Raw genomic sequence first — 18910 nt, forward strand, 5'->3', positions numbered from 1 at the left:
CCCAGGCTTCACCTATTGGGCCTCACTTTAGGAATTCCAATATAAACCCAGTCAGAATGCTTTCTATGGTGCACCAATAAAATTGGTAAGAGTTGATAGGGACAGAGGTGGTCGTACCGAATTTCTTTTGTTTTGTTAATCATGAGGGAAGGGTTGTTAACACGACACTGTACTGGAAAAAATTCTGGAAATATTCAGCAGGTGAGACAGCAGTTGTTGAGAGAAAAACAGAACAACACATCTGATCGATGGCCATCCATCGTGAGGGATAAGCCTGCTTGTCTTCCATCTGATTTGCACTAATCCAAATGCGACAATATTTAGAAGAGTGTGCGGTCTAGAATTTAAGCGTAACTATATTACCTTAGGCTGTGAAGAGAAACTGTCACTTTTCACCTAGATGATTAACCACAAGGCCGAATGGTGCAGAGTCAGAACAGAGATGTCAGCTAAAACTGGATGTATCTGTGTTGCAGTGGGCCCTCAGTTATGACAGAATTATTTTCCAAAATAACCTGTGACCTCATGGCCCAACATCGCCTTGGCCATTAAACATTTGATTATGGAGAATGAGAGGAGCTATATCAGGCACATAAAAACATATCAACTGGAAAAGTTATAACTCATGCTGGCCAAATATCAAATTTAGCAAGCTGCAATCTGTCTAAAGCAGCATTAGAACCAATAGATAAAAGGCCTTATATATCCAGTCATGGAAAGCAACAGGCACTTAAACAGCTAATGAGAGTCCATGAACACTTCCATTCCTCATAAAGGCAGAGCTCAGTACAATTTAATTCAATTCAATTCAAGATTAATCGTCATTCAACCATATATGAATATTCATGAATATAGCCAAACAAGACAAGGTCAAGGTACAAAAGACAGTACCAATAGTCACACGCAGCATAAAGTACACATAACACGTACAGGATAGAAAGGTACAGCCACTCAATAAAAGAGTCAAAACTCAAGCCATCTCATGCCACAGAAACCTGCAGATGACCACACGGTTACGAGGATGCAAAATAAGTGTTTGCAATTACCGACATCCAAAAATACCAAGTATATGGCTCACTTCAGTATCCTCCTGAGATTCCCAGCATCAGAGAGATCATATACTATACAGACCAATTGAATAAATGTACACAATATTAATAAATAGGCATTGGCAATATTTTAAAATTAGTATTATTATTAATATTGGGTGCCACGGAGTGTAGCAGTCAATGCAACTCTCTTACAGCTCAGGAAGTTCAATTCCAGGGCTGTTCTGTAAGAAGTGTCTGTACGTCTTCTCCGTGGAATGCATGGGTTTCCTCTGGGTGCTCCGGTTTCCTCCCACAGTCCAGGTAGGTTAATTGGTCATTGTAAACTGTCCCATGATAAGGTTAGAGTTAATCGGGGTTGTGGGGTTGCTGGGGCAGTGTGGCTCAAAGGGACGGAAGGGCCTACTGCATACTATAATTGCTAAATAAATAAACAGACAGCTGAGTAAGCAAGGTACTGCTGAGGCCATGGCCTTGAAACATTGGGATTTGTGACAATGAATACATGCTCAAGAACTGACCAAATGCCTGTTTACAGTTTTCACACTGACAGACTGGAAAACCTCTGAGATACAAACCAGGATTTCTCCAACTGATCAATCAGCAGCATATCATCTACTCTCAATCATCATCCAATTGGCAAAGATGCCATCAAGCAACACTTATCCTGCTAACCAATGCTAAGTTTTGTTTCCATCGGAAACATTTAATTCTGGATTTTATTACATACTTGGCCCAAATGAGGATGAGATCATCATTCCTGCTCTTATCACTCCCCTTCGCATAATTCCCTTCATAATTGCATCTTAGCTCTTACTAATGCTTCTTTTATTTTCTACACAACTTGTTATCACTTCCGTAATATTAGACTCTAACATTTTTCTTTTAGTGATATCAAGATAATTGGTCTATAGTTCACCACCTTCTCTCTCCCCACTTTATTAAATATTGCTCTTACATTGCTAATTTCCAATCTGTAAGAACCATTCCAGAACCTGTGGAATTTTGCAACTTGACAGCCAGTGCACGACCTCCATCACCACCTCTTTGAAACCCTTCTGATGAGTTCATCAGATACTGGATGTCCATTGGCTTTCAGCCTCATTATTTTCCTCAATTCCTTGTTTTACTCATGCTACGTTGTTTCAGTTCTTCATTCACCCTAGAAGCAATGTTCTCTATTTCCAACAGATTTTCTATGTGTTCTTTCATGAAGGCAAACTCAAGATTGTCTCTCCTTCGTCAGCCTGAAAGGTACCAAATTAATTTTTTATTACTCCTTTTCTTTTATGTCTCAATACTAGTTGATACAGTTTTGATCCTTCTCCACTAAATTCAGAAATGCTGCTCATCCTCAGGCTTACTGCTCTTGTCGGCATTATAAGCATTTTCATTTGATTTAATTTCCATTATTAGCCATGGCTGAAACACTTTTCCTATTAAGTTTTATATGCCTTAAAGAGGTATATAATAATTTGTTTAATGTCATCCTTTTCAATGTAGTTTCTCAATCATCCAGCTCCAACTCAACACATAACCTTGTAGTTGGTTGAGATTTACAGCCCTAATTCCAGATTGAACTAAATCACTTGCTTTTATACAATTTGATTGTACTCTGAACTCTTGTTTTTAAGTAACTCTTCCTCATCACAGAATACTAAATTTAAGTAGCCTGTCTCCATGCTGATTCCTCAGTATAATGATCCATGCAGATCTGTGGCCTCCTCTTGTGCCGAGATGAGGCCATCCTCAGGGTGGAATAACAACACTTATATTCTGCCTGGGTATCCTCCAACGTGATGACATGAATATCGATTCCCCTCCCCCTCTATTCCGCACTCTGACCTTTCACTTCTTCTCACCTGCCTATTAGTTCCTCCTGGGTTCTCTCCTCCTTCCCTTTCTCCTATTCTCCACTCTCCTGTCCTATCAGATTCTTTTTCCCATCACCTTTCCCACCCACATGTCTTCACCTATCATCTTCCAGCTAGCTTCTTTCCCCTTCCCCTACCTCCTTTTTCTGGCATTTTTTTCCCTTTCCTTCTCAATCCTGAAGAAGGGTTTCAGCCTAAAACATCAACTGTTTACTCTTTCCCATAGATGCTGCCTGACCTGCCAAGTTCCTCCAGCATTGTGTGTGTGTTTCTATACATTCTACCCACACAGTGATCTCAATTCTCGAAAGCGGCATTGGGGGTTTCTATGACACAACAGAAGGAGCCAGAAATTAGCTGAAAATTCCCAAGAGGTTTCAGGGCATCAGCTCTTTATTCATCACCATCGATACTGCCTGACCTGCTGAGTTCTAATTGCAGTTTGTGTGCGGTGCTTTGGATTTCCAGCATTGGCCGACTTTCTTGTGTTCACAAATACTCTAGCCTCTATACTACTACTCCTATTATGATTTGCCCAGCCCTTCTGCGCATTAAAATCCCACATGATTATTGTACTTGCCTCTAGTCTCCTGAATTACACTGCACTCTACATTAACAATAGTGTTTGTAGCCAGAAGTCTTGGTCCATGTTGGTACCAATGACACAGGTAGGACAAATGACAAGGATCTGCATAGGGAGTTCAGGGAGTGAGGAGCTAATTTAAAGGGCAGGATCTCCAGGGTTGTGAACTCACGTTTGCTACCCATGCCATGTGTGAGTGAGGCCAGAACTAGGAAGATTATACAATTTAATATGTGGCAAAAGAGTTGGTGTAGAATGGAGAGCGTAAGATTTTTGGATCATCGGGCTCGCTTTCAGGGAAGGTGAGACATGTACAAAGGGGCAGTTTGCACCCAAACTGGAGAAGGCCTGATATTCTAGCGGGAAGGTTTGTTAATACTGCATGATGGGGTTTAAACTAGAGTTGCAGAGGGATGGGAACCAGAGTGCCAGAACAGTTAGTGGAGAGGTTGTGGAGGCAGATGTTGGTGAGGCCTCAGACAAAGTCAGGAATCAAAAGGTTGAGCATGGTGCAGCTAGTGTCCTGGGCTGCATATATTTCAATGAAGAAGTATCGGAGGAATGGCGGATAATAGTGCTGACGATGTGGTAGCTGGTTCACAAACAGAGGCATGTGTAGTCAGGAGAGGCTGTTGACAAGGCAGAATTGCAGTCAACAGGATGAGTTGCAATGTAAAAAGGCAGACAAATCGTAAAGGATGAATATAGGACTGAAGGTGTGGTACTTGAATGCATAGAGTTTACGGAATAAGGTGGATGAACTTGCAGCACAGCTGCAGATTGCCGAGTATGATGTTGTAGGCATCACTGAATCATGGCTGAAGGATTATAGCTAGGAGCTTAATGTCCAATGATACACACTGTATCAAAAGGACAGGCAAGAAGGCAAAGGGGGCGGTGCTGCTCTGTTGATAAAAAAATGAAATCAAATCATTAGAAAGAGGTGACATAGGGTCGGAAGGTATTGAATCAATGTGGAGAGAGCTAAAGAACTGCAAGGGTAAAAAGACTCTGATGGGAGTTCTATACAGAACTTCAAACAGTAGTAACGATGTGACCTACAAATTATACAACAGGAGACAGAAAATGTACATCAAAGGGCCAAAATTACAACAGTCATGGGGGACTTTAATATGCAGGGTAGATTGGGAAAATCGGGTGGTGCTTGATTACAGGAGGGGGAATTTCTAGAGTGCCTATGAAATGGCTTTTTAGAGCAGCTCGTGGTTGAGCCCACTAGAGGATCAGCTATTCTGGATTGAGTATTGTGCAATGAATCAGAATTGATTACAGAGCTATGGTAAACTATGTATACCTGTCTGGACACGCCCCCCTGCTGACTGTTCCTGTGGCTCCTCCCACAGACCCCTGTATGAAGGCGATTGGAGGCACTGCTCCTCCCTCAGTCTCCAAGATGTTATGGTCACTTTTGCTGCTAATAAAAGCCTATCGTTCGCCTCCCATCTCCGAGAGTTATTGATGGTGCATCAATTTTATTAGCAGCAATTTTAAAACATGGAGAGCATTTTACAACCGGACAGATTGGATATCGACCTTCAATCTCCAGAAGCCAGCATCGCTTTTGAACTCTGGCTTGCATGCTTCCAATCGTACCTGGAAGAGATTCGTGTGACCGAGCCTGCAACGATGCACAAAATTCTCCTCTCCAGGGTCAGTCCATGGGTCTACTCCCTGATCAGGGACCTGCTGACCTACCAAAGGGCACTGGATGCCCTCAAAAGACAATACCTGCGACCAGTAAACACCGTCTATGCAAGACATCGCTTAGCAACACGGCGGCAGCGGGCCAGAGAGTCGAGCGCTGAGTTTGTCCGGGCCCTACAGACACTCATGCGGGCCTGTGACTGCAGGGGACTGATGGCGGAGCAGCATGCAGAGCTGCTAGTAAGAGACGCCTTCATTACAGGGATCAGGTCAGTGTACATGCGCCACCGGCTGCTGGAACACGCCGATCTTACCTTACATTCGGCAATCAAGCTGGCCGACACGCTGGAGGCCGTTCTGCACAATGCTGATGCTCTCCAGGCGCACGATCTCCCGCCAGCCCCATGGACGCTGCAGTCCCTGCAACCCGCCGGTGAATTGACCTCGGCTGCTGCCAGTCGCAAGTCCACGCAGTGTTACTTCTGCAGACACGAAAAGCACCCCCGAAAATGCTGCCCGGCCCGAGAAGCTACCTGCTCCATCTGCGGAAAGAAGGGCCACTTCGCCAAGGCCTGTAAGTCCAAACCACAAGCAGGGTTGAGCAGCGCCTCATGCGAGGCATGGGGGCGACCATCTTGGTTGGTGCCACCTTGCCCCACCCCTGACCCGCAGGTGCTTACTGGGCACCTAGACGGCGATGCAACTCTGGCCTCCGTGACCCTCGACCAAAGTGCTCCACTCCAGCTCGCAAGGTCAATGAAAGACATCCTGGTGGAGGGGCACAGGACTAGCTGCCTGTTTGACATGGACAGCACTGAGAGTTTTATTTACCCAGACACAGTGCAACGCTGCGGACTTGTGACACTGCCGGTAAACCAGAAGGTCACCATGGCTTCTGGATTGCATTCTACAGACATCCGGGGGGGTTGTGTAGTGACATTGGTGGTGCAGGGCACAGAATATTGGGACTTTGCGTTACTGGTCATGCCTCAACTGTGTTCCCCTGTGCTATTGGGGCTCAACTTCCAGAGCCACCTGAAAAGTATGACAACGGAGTATGATGGGCCCCTCCCACCAATCACTGTCAGAAATCCTCAGTTTTGTGGGACTTTGTCATATACACCACTACTGACCACACACACACACTGACCCACACATCCCACCCAACACCATGCCAACAGCCATGCTACTGACACCACTTGCAGCCTTTCCACCCTCAAGATCCCTCCCCCACCGCTGTTCGCCAACCTGACCCCCGACTAAACCTGTGGCAACTAAAAGCAGGAGGTACAGCGCGGGGGACAGAGCCTTCATTAAGTCGGAGGTGCAGCGGCTGCTCAGGGAGGGGAACATTGAGCCAAGCACAAGTCCTTGGAGGGTCCAGGTGGTCATTGTTCAGACCGGCAGAAAAATAAGATGGTCGTGGACTATAGCATCAATACGTAGCTTGACGCATACCCCCTACCCCGCATCGTGGATATGGTCATTCAGATAGCTCAGTACAAGGTGTACTCGACCATAAACCTGAAATCCGCTTACCATCAGCTCCCCATCCGCCCGGAGGACCGCCCCTACACCGCCTTCGAGGCGGGCGGCAGGCTCTAACATTTCCTGCGCGTCCCCTTCGGTGTCACGAATGGTGTCTCTGTCTTCCAGACAGAAATGGACCGGATGGTGGACCAGTGCCAACTGAAGGCCACGTTCCCATATCTGGATAACATCGCCATCTGTGGTCACGACTGGTAGGATCACAACACCAACCTCCAACGATTTTTCCAAGCGGCCAAAGCTAACCTCACCTATAACAGGGACAAGTGTGTGTTCCTTGGGTATGTCGTGGAGAATGGGGTCATTGGCCCTGTTGGGTATGCGCCCCCTGTTGGAACTCCCTCTTCCCACCACCCTCAGAGGTCTCCAATGGTGTCTGGGCTTCTTTTCCTATTACGTCCAATGGGTCCCTCACTACGCAGACAAGGCCCGCCCCCTGGTCAAGTCCACCGCATTTCCCCTCTCAGCCGAGGCTGAATAGAATAGAACTCTCCACCTACAACTATGACATCCTGTACCAGCCTGGAAGGCTCAATGAGACCCCTGATGCCCTATCCCGGGGAGCGTGTGCCAGCGCGCAGCTCAACCGGCTATACGCCCTCCATGCAGATCTTTGCCACCCGGGGGTCACCCGACTTTACCATTTCGTGAAAGCCTGTAACCTGCCTTACTCCCTTGAGGAAATCAGGACGATGACCAGGGTCTGTCAAGTCTGTGCTGAGTGCAAACCGCACTTCTACCGTCCTGAACAGGCACAACTTATCTAGGCCACCCGCCCCTTTGAGTGACTGAGTGTCGACTTTAAGGGCCCCCTTCCCTCCACCGACTGCAATGTCTACTTTCTCAACATAATCAACGAGTACTCGCGGTTCCCCTTTGCCATCCGCTGCCCCGATACCACGGCCACATCCGTCATAAAGGAGACAGAATTGTGATCACCATCTCCAAACTGCTCTCCCACTGAGAGATCTGACACCTGGCCAGCTTCATTTCCCAATACCAGATCAAGTACAGTCTCTCCTCTTGTAGGCTTATCTACATATTGTGTCAAGAAACCTTCCTGAACACACCTGACAAACTCCACCCCATCTAAACCCCTTGCTCTAGGGAGATGCCAATCGATATTTGGTAAATTAAAATCTCCCACCACAACAACCCTGTTATTATTACACCTTTCCAGAATCTGTCTCCCTATCTGCTCCACAATGTCCCTGTTACTATTGGATGGTCTATAAAAAACACCCAGTAGAGTTATTGACCCCTTCCTGTTCCTAACTTCCACCCACAGAGACTCCGTAGACAATCCCTCCATGACTTCCTCCTTTTCTGCAGCCATGACAACATCTCTGATCAACGGTGCCACGCCCCCACTTCTTTTGCCTCCCTCCCTGTCCTTTCTGAAACATCTAAAGCCTGGTACTTGAAGTAGCTATTCCTGCCCCTGAGCCATCCAAGTCTCTGTAATGGCTACAACATCATAGCTCCAAGTACTGATCTAAGCTCTATGCTCATCCGCTTTGCTCATAATACTCCTTCATTAAAATAGACACATCTCAAACCATCGGTCTGAGAGCATCCTTTCTCTATCACCTGCCTATCCTCCCTCTCACCCTGTCTCCAAGCTTTCTCTACTTGTGAGCCAACCGCCACTTCATCCTTCTCTTCAGTTCGGTTCCCATTCCCCAGCAATTCTAGTTTAAACTCTCCTCAAAAGCCTTTGCAAACCACCCTGCCAGGATATTGATACCCCTGGAATTCAAGTGCAACCCATCCTTTTTGCACAGGTCACGCCTACCCCAAAAGAGGTCCCAATGATCCAGAAATCTGAATCCCTGCTCTCTGCTCCAATCTCTCTGCCACGCATTTATACTCCACTCATTCTATTCCTATACTCACTGTCACTTAGAACAGGCAGTAATCCCAAGATTACTACCTTTGAGGGCCTGCTTCTCAACTTCCTTCCTAACTCCCCATAGTCTGTGTTCAGGACCTCGTCCCTTTTCCTACCTATGTTGTTGGTACCAATTTGTACCACGACCTCTGGCTGTTCTCCTGCCCACTTCAGGATATCATGGATGTGATCAGAAACATCCCGGACCCTGGCACCTGAGAGGGAAACTATCATCCATGTTCTTTTCCTGCGTCCACAGAATCGCCTGTCTGACTCCCTAACTATAGAGTCCCCTATCACTGCTGCCATCCTCTTCCTTTCCCTACCCTTCTGAGCCACAGGGCCAGACTTTGTGCCAGAGATGTGGCCACTGTTACTTCCCCCAAGTATGCCATCCCCCCCAAACAGTACTCAAACAGGAGTACTTATTGTTAAGGGGGACAGCCACTGGGGTACTCTCTAGTATCTGACTCCTGCCCTTCCCTCTCCTGACTTACCCACTTATCTGTCTCCCCAGGCCCCAGAGTGACTACCTGCCTATAGCTCCTCTCTATCACCTCCTCACTCTGCCTGACCAGATTAAGATCATTGAGCTGCATCTGCAGTTCCCTAGCGCAGTCCCTAAGGAGCTGCAGCTCAACGCACCTGGTGCAGATGTGGCCATCTGGGAGGCTGGGAGTCTCCAGGACTTCCCACATCTGACACCAAGCACAGAACACCAGCCTCACACACATATTTCCTGTCTGCATTCTACACAGGCAACTAACCTTACCTTGACCCATTATTGCCGAAGCAAAAGCCTTCCTACTCTGCCTCCCTCTACTCTGGCGCCCGTTCTATAAAGCTGACTCCTTTTAAACTTTTCTTGCTGTTCTAACTGGCTGACGTCTACGCGCTTACGCAGTTGTGCCTCAATCGTACCGCTGAAGAAATAACCGTCTCCAGGTACTTGGAGGCACATGATAAAACAGGCCATAGTCAGTGTGGCTTCCTCAAGTAAAACCTTACCTGACAAAATCTGTTGGAATTCTTTGAAGAAATAACAAGCAGTATAAACAAAGGACAAATGGTTGATGTTGTGTACTTGAATTTTCAGAAGGCCTTAGACAAGGTGCCACACATGAGGCTGCTTATCAAGCTACGAACCCATGGTAATACAGGAAAGACTCTAGCGTGGTAAAGCAGTGGCTGATTGGCAGGAGGAAAAGTGTGGGAATAAAGGGAGACTTTTCTGACAGGCTGTTGGTGTCTAGTGGTGTTCCGTAGGCATCTGTTTTTAGACCAGTTGTTTTTACGTTACATGTCAATGATTTGGAAAATGGAATTGATGGCTTTGTTGCAAAGTTTGCAGATGATATGAAGATAGGTGGAGGGGGAGTTAGTTTTGGGGAAGTAGAGAGCTACAGAAGGTTTGAGAGAGATTAGGAGAATGGGCAAAGAAATAGCAGATGGAATACCATATCAGGAGCTCTATGGTCAACCACATTGGTAAAATAACTGAAGGGGTTGACTATTTTCTAATTGGAGAGAAAATTTTTAAAAACTGAGGTGCAAAGGGACTTGGGAGTCCTTGTGCAGGTTCCCTAATTTGCAGGTTGAGTCCATGGTGATGAAAGCAAATACAATGTTAGCATTCATTTCAAGAAAACTAGAATATAAAAGCAAGGATGTAATTTTGAGGCTTTATAAAACACTGGTGAGGCCTCACTTGGAGTATTGTGAGCAGTTTGGGCCCCTAATTTTAGGAAGGACGTGCTGAAGCTGGAGAGGGTTCAAAGGTGGTTCATGGAAATGATTCCATGATAGAACGGCTTGTGTCATGAAGAGCATTACATGGCTCTAGGCCTGTATTCACCAGCACTCAGAAGAATGAGGGGTGACCTCACTGAAACCTATTGAATAGTGGAAGGCCTTTGACAGAGTGGATGTCAAGAAGATGTTTCCTATGGTGGGAGTGTCTAAAACCAGTGGACACAGCCACAGAATAAAGTGTTTATGTATATTTAAGGCAGAGATTGATAGATTATTGATTTGTCAGAGTATGAAGGGAAATGGGAAGATGGCAGGAGACTGGTGTGGAGCAGAGAATTGGATCAGCCATGATGAAATAGCAGAGAAGTCTTGATGGGCCAAATGACTTAATTTTGCTCCTATATGATCTTATCTTTCCAAGATTGAGATCCTAAAATAACATGCCCTAAACTCGGACGAAGGCGTGCAAAGTTGCTTACTTTGGTGTGCAACACTACCATAAGCATCTGTCACCTCTTACATAACTTTACAATATTAACAAAAGACCTAAACCACAACATTACAGCAAAGGAGTATTTAGGTAGGTGGGAGGGGGGAAAGGGGCTTGTTCTGCTGGTGTTGTTTTGGCCCTTGTTGTTTTCTGTTTTGTTCTGTGGTGCATTGTGGGCATGTGTGCTATGGTGATGCCTGCAGGCTGGTCCCGGCACATCCCTAGGTTGCCAAACAATACATTTCACTGTACATTTCAATGTACATGTGATTAATAGATCTGAATTGACTCCAGGCCCCTATCTGTGACCCCCATCACTTTACCCCAGCCATGTCAAAATAATCTAAACTCTGCACTGTCACACCCTTCAGGGCTGTGTTCCTATCAAGCAGGGGTTCTCAAACTGTTTTTATGCCAAGAGAGCCTTACCATTAACAGAAGAGTCCGTGGACCTCAGGCTGAGAACCCCGTTAACAATTCTAAGCGTCAAAGGCGCCCACCGTTTTTGCATAATTCACAAACCTGATGAAGTGCCTGTCCCTTTAAGGCAGACATCGCTGCATCACGTTTTTTAAAACACTAATTAGAATAGAGCTCTGCAAGAAGAGATAAAATAAAGACGTGGGGAGGTTGGAGTTGGAGAGAACAGTGGTGGTTGTTTTTTTTTTCAGAACAAGCCGAGAAATCGAGCACTCTTAACGTCCTTGTTACTGAAAGAACATTGAAATCACGACCTTGGAATGGATCTGATGACTAAGGCGGTTTAATTCCGGATCCTCTGCACAGCCTGGAGCAGGAATCCTGCCAAAGTCTAACCAGCTAGTTTGAGGATCATCACCCAAATATATCAGCACTCTCACCCCTCTTGTTTGGCGGTTGCCACAACAAATCCGCTTTGCCTGCAATCTTATTTAATAGCAGCTACGGCAACATCGCACTGTGAATGGGCGTTCGGGGAGCTCTGTTGCCTAAACAAAAACTCCTAAATTTAAACTGAGCTACCAAAGATAAATTCATACGGTAGGCTGATACAAAACAGAAATGTTTTGACTACTTTGCAGTCGCTTTGCTCTGCCTGTGGCCCTGGGATGTAAGTAACGAGAACCCCAGTAAAATAACCAGTTACTACATTTATTTTGAAATATTAATCGCTGTCGACAGAAGGAGGCGGCTTTTATTATCTTGCGGGAAATGCGATGCCTCTCTGCCTACATACACTGCAATGCCACTCATGTCATAAACCACTCTGTGGATCTGAAGAGAACGCCATCGGCAACTGTGTAAGTAGGCTCCCCGAATAGCACGTACCTTAGACATTCCAGTGCCCATGGCTGGCAGTCTCGGTTAATACCAGATCTGCAACGAAAACACAACGTGTCAACAATTCAAGCAACTACAAGACCGACAGTATGGTGGCTGCCTCTCAGTCATGGAGGAAAGGCTTCCTTACCGAAACGACTTCAACGAGGGTCAAGGCAATCTCGCCTACATGGAGCAGTGTCACCCGCTCAGGCAACACATGAATCCCGTTTTTCTTCCGGACTTCCTGGCACAGCACATCAACACACTGACATCACCACTGGGTGGTTCCAACAGTAGTTAAAGGGACAAACTCACTTCATCTCACTTCAGTCATCCCGAATTAGTTTCAGAACTTCACCAGGGAAGCCATCTGGTTTGGACCAGTTTAGCAAGGTTATACCCTCTTGGTTTGCCGTGGAATTTATTTATTTTGAGATACTTCCGATCCAACGAGCCTGCGCTGCCAGTTAACCTGTTAACTCCGTTAGTATTTGGAATGTGGGAGGAAACCATTAGGGTCAGGATGAGAAGATGTTGAACCCATTTCGCTGGCACTGTAATAGCGTCTACGCGAACCGCTATTCCACCGTGTTACCCAAGGAATTAAAAGTGCTCGGGTCAAGAACAGAATCAGGGTTGAAGATTCAAAACACTGCAGATGCTGGAGTCTGGAGGAACAAACAAGTTTCTAGGCGGGGTTCCCAACCTTTTTTTATGCCATGGACCACAACCATTAAATGAGGGGTTATGACCATAAGACTATAAGACATAGGAGCAGAATTAGGCAATTCAGCCAATCGAGTCTGCTCCACCATTCCTTCATGGCTGATCCCAGATCCCACTCAACCCTATACACCTGCCTTCTTGCCATATCCTTTGATGCCCTGCCAATCAGGAACCGATCCACTTCAGCCTTAAATATACGCAGAGACTTGGCCTCCATCGTAGTCTGTGGTAGAGCATTCCACAGATTTACCACTCTGTGGCCAAAAAAACCCTCCTTACTTCTGTTCTCAAGGGTCGCCCCTCAATTTTGAGGCTGTGCCCGCCAGTTCTGGCTACCCCCACCATAGGAAACATCCTCTCCACATCCACCCAATCTAGTCCTTTCAACATTTGGTAGGTTTCAATGAACTCCCCCACATTCTTCTAAATTCTAGTGAGTACAGGCACAGAGCCGCCAAATCTCCTCCTATGTTAACCCCTTCATTCCCAGAATCATCCTCATGAACCTCCTCTGGACTCTCTCCAATGACAACATCTCCTTTCAGAGGTATGGGCTGAAAACTGTTGACAATACTCCAAGTGTGGTCTGAACAGTGTCTTATAAAGCCTCAGCATAATCTCCTTGCTTTCATATTCTATTCCTCTTTAAGTAAATGCCAGCATTACACTTGCCTTCTTTACCACAGACTCAGCCAGTAAATTAATCTTCTGGGAATCATGCATGAGGACTCCTAAGTCTCTTTGCACCTCTGATGTTTGAACCTTCTCCCCATTTAGATAATAGTCTACACTATTGTTCATATAACCAAAATGCATTTTCATACATTTCCCAACACTGTATTCCATCTGCCACTTTTTTTGCCCATTTGTCTAAGTCCTGCTACAATCACATTGCTGCCACATCACTACCTACCTCTCCACTTCATATCATATGCAAACTTTGCCACAAAGCCATCAATTCCATTATTCAAATCACTGGCAAACAATGTAAAAAGCAGCGGTCCCAATACTGACCCCTGAGGAACACCATTGGTTACTGGCAGCCAACCTGAGAAGGCCCCTTTTATTCCCACTCACTTCCTTCTGCCTGTCAGCCATTCTGCTATCCATGCTAGTATCTTTCCTGTAACGCCATAGGATTTTATCTTGTTAAGCAGCCTCATGTGTTGCACCTTATCAAATGCCTTCTGAAAATCCAAGTAATTGACATCCACTGCCTCTCCTTTGTCCACCCTGCTTGTTACTTCCTCGAAGAACTCTAACAGAATTGTCAGGCAAGATTTCCCTTTACAGAATTTCTCTTTAAAGATTTAATGTTGCAGCTATATAGGACCCTGGTCAGACCCCACATAGAGTAATGTGCTCAGTTCTGGTTGCCTCACTACAGGAAGGATGTGGAAACCATAGAAAGTGTGCAGAGATTTACAAGGATGTTGCCCGGATTGGGGAGCATGCCTTATGAAGACAGGTTGAGTGAACTCAGTCTTTTCTCCTTTGGAGCGACAGAGAATGAGAGGTGACTTGATAGAGGTGTACAAGATAATGAGAAGTATTGATTGTGTGAATAGTCAGAGGCTTTTTCACTGCACAGAAATGGCGGCCACAAGAAGGTTTAAGGTTTAAGGTGCTTGGGAGTAGGTACAGAGGAGATGTCAGGGGTAAGCTCTTTACACAGAGAGTGGTGAGTGTGTGGAATGGGCTGCCGGCAACGGTGGTGGAGGTGGAAATGATAGGGTCTTTTAAGAGACTTCTGGATGTGTACATGGAGCTTAAAAAAATAGAGGGCTATGGGTAACCCTAAGTAATTTCTAAGGTAGGGACATGTTCGGCACAACATTATGGGCTGAAGGGCCTGTATTGTGCTGTAGGTTTTCTATGTTTCTAGAAACTATACTGGCTTTGATTTATTTTATCATTAGTCTCCAAGTACCTCAAAACCTCATCTTTAATAATAGACTCCAACACTTTCCCAACAACTGAGGTTAGGCTACCTGGCCTATAATTTCCTTTATTTTGCCTTCCTCCCTTCTAAGAGAGTGGAGTGACATTTGCAATCTTCCTGTCCTCTGGGACCATGCCAGAATCAAGTGTTTCTTGAAAGATCATGAGCAGTACATCCATCGTGTTTTCAGCAATCTCTCTCAGGACTCTGGGATGTAGTCTTCTGGCCCAGGTGACTCCTCCACTTTAAGACCTTTGAGTTTACCTAGCACTTTTTTCTTTGTAATAGCAATGGCACCCACTCCTGCTCCTTGACACTCACAGACCTCTGGCACACTGCTAGTGTCTTCTACATTGAAGTCAAATGCAAAGTACCCATTAAGTTCATCTGCCATTTCTTTATCCCTCATTACTACCTCACCAGTATCATTTCCTAATGGTCCAATATCAATTCTCACCTCCCTTTTATTCTTTATATAACTGATAAAAATTTTTGGTATTCTGCTTTGTATTATTGGCTAGTCTGCTCTCATATTTAATCTTTTCCCTTCTTATAGCTTTTTTTAGTTGCTTTTTGTTGGATTTTAAGTTTCCCAATCATCCTAATTCCCACTCACTTTTGCTACCTTATATGCCTTTTCCTTGGCTTTTATGCAGTCTTTAATTTCATTTGTCAGCCACAGTTGCCTTCCCCTGCCATTCTTCTTCCTCTGTGAGACATATTTATCCTGTGCCTTGTGAACTGTTCCCAGAAACTTCAGCCATTTCTGCTCTGCCATCACCCCCGCCAGTATCCTCCTCCAGTCCACCTGGACAAACTCCTCTCTCACGCCTCTGAAATTACTTTTATTCCATTGCAACTCTGATACATGTGAATTATGCTTCCTCCTCTCAAATTGCAGTATGAATTCAATCAAATTATGAACACTGTTTCTTAAGGGTTCCTTTACATTAAGCTCCCTAAAAAGGTTTGGGTTATTACACAACACCCAATCTAAGATAGCATTTCCCCAAGTAGGCTCAAGCACAATTGCTCTAAAAAGCCATTTCATTGGCATTCAACAAATTATCTCTCTTCGATCCAACACCAACCTAATTTTCCCAATCCCCTTGCATATTGAAATCCCCAATTACAATTGTGTCATTATCCATATTACATGCCTTTTCTGATTCCCTTGCAATCTTAACCCCACAACTTGGCTACTATTTGGAGGCCTGTATATGACTCCCATAATGGTATTTTTACCCTTGCATTTTCTTAACTCCCCCCTCAAAGATTCAACATTCTCTGATCTTATGTCACCTGTTTCTAAGGATGTAATTCCATCTTACCAACAGAGCCACATCGCCACCTATGCCTTCTTGCCTGTCCTTTTTGATACAAAGTATACAATTTGATGTTGAGCTTCCAACTATGGTCTTCTTCAACCTTATTCCGAATGCTACGCACATTTAACTACAGCAACTTTAGTCCTGCATTGTTCGCCGTTTTGAATTTTGCCTATGTGGTACAATTTAACTCTTTGCTCTGTCTGCATCTGTACCCAATCTTCAGCTTGTCCTTACTTACATTCATTTTATAACCAACATCTACTTGTAAACCTGCTGGCTCATCCTCAGCTCTATCATCCTGGTTCCCATCCCACTGCTATATCAGTTTAAACCACTCCCAACAGCTCTAGTAAATCTGCCCACAAGAACACTGGCCCCCTCGAGTTCATGGACTTCAGGTTCAGAACCCCAAATCTAGAGGAATTCAACAGGTTGGCAAACTAATGTGCAAAATACAACGAATTGTGCAAAGAAAGAATTCACCATAATTATTGGTTCTCTGTGCAGTGGATCAGAAATGGTGTTGGCAGCACCAGAAAAATCCATGCACATGATGATTATCATTGAGTTGCTGGACCTCCAATGTTTTTTCCACCCACCATCTCTTCACATGGTCAGGGACCTCAGCCTTCGGGTGCCTCACTGCTGTTTCTTTTCTCTTAAGGGTTGGCAAGCCCTGACTTTTGCAGTTAATTTAGCTCATCATCACTCTCATCAAAAGCTGTTATTTTGAGGTAAACAATTATTTATTGATGGTATTAATTACGGTGGACTCAAGGCAGTTGAGGTGGGTTTTCTACAGCTCCCTTTGGGGAATGGGCTTCAGATTGTATGAGGATGCTATACGAGAAGTTTTCCTTCAAGAGTCCAACAGACCTTCAGCACTGACTTTAGTGTGGCAGTGCACTGTTTTCAGCCATTGTAGGTGACAGGCTGATAGTGATCAAAGAGCAGTTTATGGAGTAACAATCATCATTATTTGCCATGGCCTGTATACTGTAAATGCTCCTGCAGATGGTCAGAAAGACAATGATAAAAGGTCAGGGATGGGAGATTTAAATAGGATGTTTCCTTTGGTGGGGGCATCCAGAACTAGCGGGCACAGCCTCAAAACTGCCAAAGTGTGATAAATCTCTAGGGGCCAAGTCCATGGGTGTATTTAAAGCAGGAGTTGATAGATTCCAGATTGTTTGGGGCATCAAGGTATATAGTGTGAGGGCAGGCATGTGGGTTTGAATGGGATCTGGGATCAGCCATGATGAAATGACAAGAGTGGACTCGATGGGCTGAATGGCCTAAGTCTACTCTTATGCCCTATGGTATTATGGTCTACCTGGAATAAGCTGCCACAGGAAATGATAGAGGTGGGTAAACCACATTGAACCTGTCACATTTGGACAGTTTCATGGATGACAGGTTTAGAGCAGGGTTCCCAACCTTTTTATACCATGTACCCCTATCATTAACGAGGGGTCCGTGGACTCCAGGTTGGGAACCCCTGGTTTAAAGGAATATGGAGCAAAATGGAACTAGCTGAGAAAGGCTCCTTGGTCCACATGAGTGGGTTGGGCTGAAGGGCCTGTTGCTGTACTGTTTAACTCTACGACTATAAGATGCAGTGAAATGAGCCAGGAAACCTTGAGCTTGTCTCTCTGACAAAATAGGTTGGTCATGGCAAGCCAGCATTTCAAGTATCTTATCAGAAGGGTTACCTTTCCTACTCTCTTCCACTCAATTGTACTTTGCCAGTGGCTGCCCAAAATACTTGGGCAGAAGGTATACATGGGTAACTTCACACATCAATACCAAACTGATTCCATGACCTACAGATTCACTTCCAAGTACTCTACAATTCATTTATCTCAGTATTATTAGTTTTTATTTGCATGATTACCTTTTTTGCACATTGGTGGTTTGTTAGTCTTTGTGTATAGTTTCTCATAAATTTGATTGTATTTATTTTCTAGGGAAAATGAATCTCAGAGTACTATACAGTAACATATATGTTCTTTAATGATAAATTTACTTTGAACCTGTTAATTATAAAAAGTGCCAGGAGAGGCCACTATGAGTTTGGGAAATAATACTGCAGGTGAGGTAAGAAATGGATCAGAAAAGGGGGAGGAATCTCAGAGGAAAATACATTCTTAGTCCATGTCCAGTAAAAGATAGTGAACAAGGACTAGAAAACGGCAAATCATACAACCTTCTTCAGAAAAGGGAACTAGAATAAAGCCATTAATGCAGACTATTCAGTGGAAGGGGTTCTAGAAATGATAAAGAGGGTTGCAAGCTTGTAGCTCTCTGAAAATGTCAACACGTTAGTGAGACAAGGTATTTTGAATGCATTAGCTTAGGCATTGTATGAGAGTTAAGATTTCAAAATCAGAATAAGGTTTAATATCACTGGCATATGTCATGAAATTTGTTTTGCAGCAGCAGTGCATTGCAATATATAAAATCTACAAATTACAATAAGTATACTTAAAAAAGAAAATTAAATAAGTAGAGCAAAATAGAAAAGGGAAGTACTGAAGCAATATTCATGGGTTCATTGTCCATTCAGAAATTTGATGGCAGAGGAGAAACTGTTCCTGAAATGTTGAGTGTGAGACTTCAGGTTCATTTACGTCCTCCATGATGGTAGCAATGAGAAGAGGGCATGTTCTGGGTGATGGGGGCCCTTAATGATGGATACTGCTTTTTTTTTTAAGATTAAACTTTTAAAGGTGTCCTGGATACTGGGAAGCCAGGTCC

General features: G+C 44.7%; 1 protein-coding gene across 1 annotated transcript in view; it reads right to left on the bottom strand.

Moving 5' to 3' along the window:
• dusp22a (dual specificity phosphatase 22a) overlaps nucleotides 1-12954 on the bottom strand; it is a 195937-nt gene extending 182983 nt beyond the window's left edge. The window contains exons 1-2 of the mRNA XM_059993200.1: nucleotides 12303-12954; nucleotides 12161-12208 (exon numbers count right to left, since the gene is read on the bottom strand). Of these exons, the coding sequence (XP_059849183.1) occupies nucleotides 12161-12181 (21 nt within the window). The 5' untranslated portion in view covers nucleotides 12182-12208; nucleotides 12303-12954. The remainder of the gene's footprint in view (nucleotides 1-12160; nucleotides 12209-12302) is intronic.
• Between the last annotated feature and the right edge of the window lie 5956 nt (nucleotides 12955-18910).

This window comes from Hypanus sabinus, chromosome 17 (assembly GCF_030144855.1).
Source record: "Hypanus sabinus isolate sHypSab1 chromosome 17, sHypSab1.hap1, whole genome shotgun sequence".
In the NCBI taxonomy this organism is placed as follows: Eukaryota; Metazoa; Chordata; class Chondrichthyes; order Myliobatiformes; family Dasyatidae; genus Hypanus; species Hypanus sabinus.